General features: G+C 33.5%; 1 protein-coding gene across 1 annotated transcript; it reads right to left on the bottom strand.

Annotated features, from left to right (window-relative positions):
* Positions 1-8,767: 8,767 nt before the first annotated feature.
* LOC308508491 (CDKN2AIP N-terminal-like protein) lies at positions 8,768-9,159 on the bottom strand (the record flags this gene model as incomplete). Its single annotated transcript, XM_081075258.1, has 1 exon — positions 8,768-9,159. The coding sequence occupies one exon, from the start codon at positions 9,157-9,159 to the stop codon at positions 8,824-8,826; it is 336 nt and encodes a 111-aa protein (XP_080931384.1). The 3' UTR covers positions 8,768-8,823.
* Positions 9,160-10,386: the final 1,227 nt, after the last annotated feature.

Here is a 10,386-nt window from a genome sequence, read left to right as displayed (position 1 = left end):
TCTCTGTTTTTGCTTATTGTTATGTTTATTTTAAGTAATCAAAAATATGACAAAGTTAACGTAAAATATAGAAAATTATTCTAGAGAGACCTGAAATCTCATGTGTGTCTCGGCAAATTATGTAGACGGTAAAGAGTAATTTTTAATATTCTATTTTAATACCTGTAAAACCAATTTATCATTTTAACAGCGATATAGACGACAAATATAACATTTGGCAATAAAGGATACAGGGTTTTTTTTTCTTATGAATAAACCCATCAAAAGAGAGCAATCTTTGTCGAAATGGTAACACATTTCATTGTTTCTTTTCAGACATTAATATACACATATGCAGCTATTTTAAACTAAGGCAATTAAAAACTCCCTCTACAAACCTACAACTTTAGAGAGCTATCTCAATTTTGTGTTTCATTAACCTCTTTCACATTCTAGACTGCAGACAATTTAAGACAAAACTACTCTCTTTTTATCTTGATGAACAAAAACATAATCCATCACCTTGTCTCCACATTCAAATGTCACCCCCACTATCATCCTAAGTATAGTCTCAACTGTCTTTGTTAATTATAACTTTTACCAAAATAACTATCCTCTATTTCATACAGCAAACTGAGAAGTAGGTAATTGAGATATTCCATGTGTGAGCATTTTGCCAGACCACCAATGCTGACTCAATGAACTATACAAGTCAATTGACACCATTTTAAAGTTGTAGACATGAACTCACTTGTTATCATGACCAAAAGATATAGCCACTTTATAGTATACAAAAATAACCAAAAGTATATAAATTTAAAACGATGCTTAGTAATCAGTGCTTCAATATTTAGTCACACTCTGAAATGAAGATCACAATAATTATCCATAGTTTTGAGTTACATAGAATCTTGCAATTTATGGTTAGTCTGACATACTACAAATATAATTATTGTTATGCAAAAAGTTTGACTAATTATGATTTTATTTAGTCAAATACAAATTTAGTTTTTTATATTACACATTCTGTAAGTAATAGTTTATTTGATCAATAAACTAATATAAGAAGTTTAGGTAGTTCAGAGCAACTAATCTCTTTATGAAATAACAAGCCCAAATCTTTAAAAATAAAATGTATGCTTACATTATACCCATACTGGTAAACCCAAGTCAAAGACATAGTCATTATTTAAATTTTTAAACCCAAAGTATTAAATAAGCCTGATTTGTTCAAAGATTTATTTTAATTTTGTGATTTGGATTTTTAAAATGATTCTGAGGTAGTTTAGTTTCCATAAGAATGTTTTCTTAAGATGTCTAGCATTCTCAAGGTATTAGAAGCTCACTTTTCTTATTTTCTGTGAATTACATTTATAAGTGTATTTATCTTTATAAAACTTTAAGAAACCTAATCATCTAATTTATTTTAATGCCCTCTGGTGGTAGAAAGATGTCACTTTCACACCAGGAAAGGTAAAAGCTCTTCTGAATCACAGACACATAGAGAGCTTATAATTTTAATTCTACAACATCAATCACACTTCAGAAGTAAACCATAAACAAAAAACCCACCAGTTCAGATATCAAAAAGCTATTTCCTTTCCCAGTGGGCACAGTATCCTTAAGAGATTTAAGTTTATAAGTAGATAAACATGTAAGAAGACTAGCAAAACATTGTTCATTATCTCTCATCCAACAGAAAATCAACATCACCCATCTGACAGAGATCTTCAAACGGTCAAACCATAAAATCAAATTCCCAATTACTGCAGTCATGAATGTGTACAACTTACCAGCTCTGTGCAAATCAGACACAAACACAAAACACAAAATTTCTAGGAAAAAATTAAGAAGTACAACTAGAGAGTCAGGAAATGTAAAATTCTGGGCTTCACTTTGAGAGTCGAAAAAGGTTTGCTAGGGCTTAAGGATCCCACGAGGTGCAATTTCCTGGCAATGCAATTTTTCTTGACTTCAGCAAGTACGTTTACTTGGGCATCAAAGTAAATGACTTCCACGATTGTTAAAGGTTAAACACACATGATTCTCATGCAAATATAAAATAAACATGTATCAAATATTTTATTTAACTCAATGAGGAAACCAATGCCGCTATAAAGTTATACCAAGGAGCATTTAAGAAGCTAGGAGTTTTTGATAACGCTAGCCTAAGATTGCTGAGTTTGACTCAGACTGGTTAATGTCCATAATCTGTAAACTTTGGGGAGATCTTTTTTAACAGAAAAATATTATCAGAATTTCTACCAATCAACAATTCATACATTAAGCTAAGATCCTTTAAAGTTGTGAAAGAACCCAGTAGACAGAAACTAGAAAGTCAAGGCCAGTGCTGATCCAAAGAACACTTGGTAATCTCCATGTTTTACCTATCTTGTTTATCTCCATGCTTTATGCAATATTCTTCACCAGGATCTATTTCAGATTGTTCCTTTTCCATTAATCAGTTTCTTGTTTTATGGTTTTAGCTTGGATCTCACTGAGTGTAGTAATTAGAACTTTTTTTTTATGTTATCTTTGTATCCTAAAGATTTTCAATCTCCTAGTGTCACTTTTTCCATTTTTCATTGTTTTTCACATTTATTTTATTGATTTGTTTTTCCTTCAGTGTCCAGTGATGTTTGATTCTTTATTCACATTGATGGGTAAAATATGTTCATTTGTGTAAGGAGTTAGCAAAGCTTTTTTTTTATTATTATTATTGTAACATTATTGTAACTATTATCTCTTTAATAGAGTAATTTTTGCATGGGGTAGTGACTGTTCTGTGTGAGGGGATTGTACAATTTGACAATCAGGGTTTTCTGTAGGATGCATGGGCAGCAAGAGGGCATTTGATGACATCCACCATTTCAAAAGTAAAGTGGATTTGTGAGATAGTATTCTTTAATGTTATTCTTTCCTGAATAACAGTTTTCCTTTTATGTTAGGATTTATTGCAAAGTGGTGAAGTAGTTATTTCTGCTCTACTTTTCTTTCAAGTCCCAGAGTTCTAACCAGGAGTCCTCTTCAGACAAATATTCCTCCTTCTATGGAGGGTTAGTCCTTAAGACAAAGTTTGTTCCTTTCTACTGGTTGGTTTAAGAATGGAAAACCAGCCAAAGCCCAATTTGATAATCTGCTCTGAATGCTCTAATTCCTCAGTCTTCCTCTTCTGTATATTTGTTGATTTTGAGGTTGTAACACTTTAAAAACTCTCCTGAAGGGAAAAAGTCTCCTGGGAAGAACAATACATACCTTACTTTACTCAGGCTAAGATTTTACTGTTGTGATTTCTCTACTATCCAATTATGTATGCCTTTTATCTTTCAGATATTCTAATGAGAGTTCTCCTTTTCCCAGTGCTAATGTGGTTTCATTATTTTTAACTTAATATTATTTTCAATATATTTTTGTCATTTAAATTCAAAATTAGAATGGAGGGTAGGAAAACATTTTGCTTAGTCTGCCATTTTTAACCAGAATTTAATCTGCAATAAACACTTATTTTTATTTTGGTTACAGACTATGAATTATATTGAAATAAAGTCATTAAATATACTTGAACAACAGAAACACATGTTTTGTAATAATACCATGTTTCCCCGAAAATAAGACCTAGCCGGACAATCAGCTCTAATGCATCTTTTGGAGCAAAACTTAATAATATAAGACACGGTCTTATATAAACCCAGTTTTATATTACAGTATATTAGACCCAATCTTATATAAGACCAGGTATTGTATTATATTGTATTATATTATATTATATTATATTATATTATATTATATTATATTATACCTGGTATGATATGATATATGATATGATATGAGACCCGGTCTTATTTTACTATACTTATATTAATTTTTGGTCCAAAGGACACATTAGAGCTGATTGTCTGGCTAGGTCTTATTTTCAGGGAAACAGGTTATGTCATTTTTAAAATATACATAAGATGTATTGAAAGAAAAAATCTTTTCCCTCTTCCAGCTAGGTCCCAGTGTTAAGGGGTCTGAAAATTAATTGACAATAAACAGATTAACAAGCAAAAAAGTCAGGTTATTTACACTTTGAAGCTCTCAAGAGTTGCTCAGTGATGAATAACTCACTGAATAGCCAGAAATAAAGGTTTGTATACCAAAATTAACAAAAACTGAGAGGGGCCTTTAGGGTTTCAATGGGAAGGTATAAAAGGTTCTACTGGGCTTTTTGATGCTGATTGAAATGGGCAGTTTGTCTCCAAGACAGCTGAATTCACAGGGAACTTTCTCTGAGGGAAGTTAACGCAGTATATTTAGGAAGCTCTGCTTTAGTCAGATCAAAACAGTTCAGATAAGATTTCGTTTTGCATCTTCTGTAGCTTAAATGTTTTCACTTTGCAGTGATCTTTATACCAGCTCCTGCAATCCAAGTGGGACCTTACATTTCCCCATTTGATACTTCCCTATAGGTTTCACACAAAAAAAGAAGCTATATTGACTGGTATGGAGAGAGATTTAGATGAGAAATTGTGAGGTAAGAAATCTGCAAAGGGGAAAATGAGCATTGGTTAAATAAATAAATAAATAAATAAATAAATAAATAAATAAATAAGCTGAAAAAAGACAAATCTAAGGTGATTGCCCATAAACCAGTTTCCCAGTCCTGGGACTAAGTAAGATCAGTCAAGTTAAATGGGTGTCTTTCATTTAAGGAGGCAGTGGTGCAAGAGATAACCTAGCACACATTAAAGTTAGGCTTCTATATAATGCAAGCAGTCAGGCATCTAATTAGGGGCATTTATAGGGAAACAAAATGATAAGAAAAGAGCAACAGCTGAAACAGACTATAAGCCTAGTTTTTGAGTCCAGAGTACAGATAGTCAAGGAGATCCTAGATGGAAGGCTCATCGTGTATTTAAATGATGGAATGAGAACAGCAGTGGCGATCTGGTGGATTTCCCAGTTGGTAGTTTGTGTTTTTGGTGATGGTATAGACATCAGTATCATAGTCATAGTTATTTTCAGGGGCAAAGTGTGGAAGATGCAGATGTTTGGTGACCTCTCTGAGTGACCCGGGCTGTTATGGTAAGTCCTTTGAATTTTCTCTCAAGTTGCCTAGCTTTGGCTTCCAGGGCTTTGGGAAAAGAGTAGCTACTATACAACTTAGATTCTCAGTAAAGATCTGGATAGTTTCATTTCTCAGTGATACCGAGTCAGGAGAATGGGAGAAAAATTGGAAACATTAATTATTGACAAATCAATTTCTGGCAAATGTTAAAGATAGCAGGATCCAATTTACAATGAGGTGAAAAATAACTCAGACAATGAAAAGGAGCAGAATCTGATAACCACATGGTGGGTTATAGTTTTCCATTAGAACATAAAATTTATCTGTATAGTAACTCCCATTTTGATCAAGGATAATCAAAGTAAGATAGTTTTTGTTTACAAGGTAAGTCTTACTTAATTTGGCCTGATTATTTTCATCAGTGCAGCACAAATAGTAATTGACCACATATGCTTCTTTTAAAATTTGCTTTAGTGGAACTTTCTATATAGGGCCTCAAATTGAACATTTAGAAGCTAACCCAAGCCAAGACCTCATCATTATATTTCACCTGCATTACCTCTAGATTTGGGCGAATTTCTCTCTTGTCAAAGACCCCCCTAATATCGTAAGTTTCCTGAGCTTGCCAGGGAGTGACCTTCTTCACTTTACCTGTAAGGCTCAGAAACCGTATACTCCAAGTATCAGGCCAGTTTTTCCAAAGAAGGCTTTGTAAACATTGGCTTATAAAGTCATCTTAGTTCCTTGAAACTTTCTAGTCACATCTGATTCTTGTGGACAAAAAAGGGCCACATACTAAACCTGACAAGTTCAGGGGAGGCCCACATGATAGGCCCTACAAGCTCACAGACAGAAAGTAACCACATCGGATGGTCTGAGCATAAAAATCCCTAACTAAAAGCAGGTCATGGCAGGTAGTCACATCCTTGGTCTGTATCTTCCTTGAAAAAGGTCTTTCTTTACCTTAAGTAAGCCTGTTTATTTTCTTTTTTGCATCTAAGATAACATACCCTTGTTAGGGTACAACCTCCTACAAAACAGGAGACTACAGAAACCCTTATTATTAGCTAGATCCCTAAATACCATCTCTATGTGCTGCAATTGTTAACTATCCTATACCCAGCAACCTAAAAGAAGCATGTGTCTCTGTTTTACTTTTTATCCAATTCTAGAGATTTCCCCACTTTGCTTTCTCCCACCTACCTAATCTACAACCAATGGATTTCATATAAACTTCCTCGCATCTTCTCCTTTGATTCAAATATGTAAAATAAGCTGTAAAACTACCATTCTTGGAAGCATTTCTCAATCCACTGAGATTTTGCTTCCTGTCAATTGTCATCTGTTTGGCTCAAATAAATGCTTGTAAGATTTTTTTCTCAGGCTGGATGTTCTTTCAACATTCTGTATATATCATTCTCAAATATGACATTTCAGTTAAATCCTTGATAATATGATCAATTTTCCTAAGTATGTTTTGTTATAAGAACAGATTCTCATGGAATTTATGCAAATAACTAGATTCCCATGTAAGAATACTTAATAAGAATACTTAATGTATTCTAGAGGGAGAAAAGATAAATGTTTTACTTCTGTGTGCAAAAGTATAATCTACATTTCTCTAATTTAGAGATAGCTTAAGAGAAAAGAGAAAAGGGGTGCCTTAAATCTGGAAAATAGAACATTAAAGAACAAGTAATATTCCAAAAAATAGTTCATAAAAATTTATAATTACTTATCACTTCATTACATCTCATGTAATTAGTTGCTGTTCTTCATTTAGTAGTTTTATGAACCCATCAGCTTCTCCACTAGAGTTCTAGAAATCCTTACTCGGCCCAGTGGTATAATTTCAAACTTATTAACATTATTAGAGGCATATACCTCAGAATACCTCTCATTGTCCTTTCCATGGGCCTCTGAGGCAGTCCCTTTTGTTGAAGATGAAACATTCTGGCTTGTAGCTGACTGCAAAAAAGTTTCAGGAAAGCATCAGAGTAAAATAATAACTACCTGTGGATGACAAGAAACTTAAAATAACTGTGGTTAAAGATTTGACCAGAATTAATTAAAATAATATAATTGACAAGGAAATTTGGTGTTTTTGTGAAGTACAACATTTTAAATAAGCAGAATTATGAATGATAAAATTATACCATTGTTTTCTACAATTAGATAAAGCAGCGTAAGGACATATTATGGACAGAAAGGACATTAAAAAAATTACAGGAATTTTATATAATTCCTGAAATATTTATATTGATAACATTTACTCACACAAATATAACCTATAGAAGGTTAAGCCTCTCTTCTTATCTGACAATGTTTTTCATGACAGTCAACATATCAAATAAACCTAATTATTTTATAAATACCTCTTCTTTTACAAAGTGAAAGAACAAACTCTTTGAGACTTTTAAGTTCCCCAGGGAAACCTCAAAGTCAGCTCAAGATCAAAATTTGATTTAGGATATGATTTTGGGAACGCAAAATATCAAAAATTGTCAAAAATGTCAAAAATTATGAAAACTTGATTTAATAGGATCACATGTCCTAAAACAATTCTTAGTTATCTGTTCAACCAGATATTGTCTCTCCCCCAACATTTTCCTTTTCTTTATTGCAGACCCTTTAAAACTTCCTGTATCTATTCAGGTTTTTGTCCTGCACTTTCCTTTTTCTTCTTTTGGAACTAACATTAAACAACCTCTAAATAACTACCTTATGACTAAATTAATTTTTTTTTATTGTTCCCTTAATAAAAATACATCCTATATTCCTTGACTACTTTTTATAATGGTTAATTTTATTTGACAACTTGATTGGGACATGGGGTACCCTTTTTAAACATTTCCAGATATATCTGTGGGGGTGTTTTAGGATGAGATTAGCGTTTGAATTGGTGGATTGAATAAAGGAGATCTCCCTATGCAATGTTAAAGGACATCACCAATCCATTGAGGACCTGAATAGAACAAAATGGCAGAGGAAGAATAAATTCACTCTGCCAGACTAATAAACTGAGATAACAGTCTTCTTCTGCCCTCTACTGGGACTTATATCATTAGTTCTCCTGGTTCTCAGAACTACATCATGGCTTTCCTGGGTCAACCTATACATGGTAGATTATGAGATTTCTCAGCCTTTATAATTACATAAGCTGATTCCTATAATAAATTTATAAGGCATATATATTTATTTATTTTATATACTGTTTCTCTGGGGAGCCCTTACTAATATGCTTTTCAGTTTTGTTTTGTTTTTCCCTTCACCCTAATTGCTCAGTTTTATTTGCATGCATTGGTTATAATTTTTCATCCAACAGTAACCTTCATTTTACAAACTATGAAATAAACAATTATGAATTACATATCATATGTCAGTATTTTGTAGATTAGCAAGTTTCATGAATATATAAATTTCACAATTTCTAGAGACATGTACTTTTTTTTTTTTTACACTTAAAGGTACACTGTTGAGAAATCTGAATTGTAAAATTTACCTGCCAATATTACATCAACATAAAAAAACACACATTTTTAACAAAAAGTCTGACTGATATTCAAAAGCCAAATAAAAAAGGGCATGATTTATAAATACATAAATATCCATGCCTTCTTTTACAGTGACAGCTACTGGAAGGAGGAGACCTTTTAAAATGCCACTTTCAGCCGCCTCTCTCCTCCATGTTGATAGTACCAGGAGTCTTAAGAGACCTTCTGTGGCCAGTGTCACATTCATCCCAGCCTCCTTTCTGAGCCTGTAGCTGATGATGAAAATGTGATGACTCTTCTGCCTTAGCTTTGATGCTTTTTCATTAATTCACTTCTGGTAGTAAACTGTGGCAGGTCTTCCACTTCAATCCCATCAGCCATTTCCATCACATTATCCAAAAGGTCTTTGTTGTAACTGCAGCCCAGGAAGAGGTGGTTGGTCCAGACCATGGAGAGGGACAGCAGCTGGTCCAGGCGGCCGCCTCCGTCGGGTGGGTCTCGGTAGTCGGGCAGGTGGCGCAGGATGAATTCCATGCGGGCCTTCCATTGCTTCTCACCGAACTGCTCGGTGAAGTCAGTCGCCTGCCGCACCCCTGAAACCAGCTCCTCCACCGCGGCAGCCGCCTCGCCACCCACCATGGCGCCCTCTGCCGCTGAGAGACATGGACTTCTTTATAGTCTATTTTTCAATGCGATAGAAAGACCATTAACTGACCATTAAGCTCATTAACTGACCCAAATTTTCTTAGTTTCTCTGCAAGAAGTCTATATGTATACATATATGATTAGCAACTAATGCTTCAGCATTTTAACTTAGTTAGAAATAATCTAGATATTTATTGAATAGCTATTACTTAGTATAATTCTAAGATTTCAAGTTACCAAAAAGATTTTGGAAACTACTTTTACACCAACATATTATCAAACAAATTATTGTTGAAATAAACTTTGTCAGAACCATGACTCAATTTTATTAAAATTAAATCTATAAGTTTTATAATCGTAAGTATCTAGTAGATATAATATTAGCATATTTGTCTAGTAAGCCCCGGTAGAATAAAAATGCATGTCTGTATAATAGCTAATGCTGTCAGCTCTGAAGACATGCCAGTTTAATTAAACCAACTATATTAAACTACTCTTATTCACCAACGGCTTATCCAAATCACATGAATTTAAAAATCATTTGAATTAGTTCCTACATTTCTGTGAGTTTTAGAACTATCTAATTTATATAAGGGCTTATTTTTCTCTAAGCCAATTAGAATAGAGCTCCTTTATTAATTTGGTAATTCCCTCCAAAGATAGTTAAATATCACCTATGCATAATATAATATACCCGTATATACATACAGATAGACAAATGAAAGTAGAGATCTTAATGGCTTTCATTATAAAATTTTAGTAATGAGTCAGTCATAAATACAGGAATATAAAATTCACTCGTTTATATATGAGTCAATTATCTTCTTTGCCCCAGTATAAATTTTTATCTGAATTTCTGGCAGAGGGAAGAAGTTGTCACCTGTTCAATATGAATTCTAAAGCTTTCCATCAATATTTGTAGATACTTTTTTTTTAACATTTTCTTGTGCCCTGACATGTAATCTTATGGAGACTGTGGAATAAATTTTGTTTCCAGTTAGTCTATTTATTTTCTTTGAGGGTCACTGAGTCCCTTAAGAGCCCCTGAAGTGTATTGTGGTACCTACCCTCAAGTTCAAATAACTGGAGAGTTGAGGGGCTAGAGTAGGAAAGGGGGGTCTTAGTGGAGCCAGCTTGGGGGATTTACATTTTATCAAAGGAGCCATAGACCTTCTAAATCATCCTTAGAGGTACTTTCCAAGCTAAGAAGCCTGGGATTCT

Source organism: Rhinolophus hipposideros, assembly GCF_964194185.1.
Source record: "Rhinolophus hipposideros genome assembly, chromosome: 2".
In the NCBI taxonomy this organism is placed as follows: domain Eukaryota; kingdom Metazoa; phylum Chordata; class Mammalia; order Chiroptera; family Rhinolophidae; genus Rhinolophus; species Rhinolophus hipposideros.
This window is presented reverse-complemented; position numbering and strand designations above follow the sequence as displayed.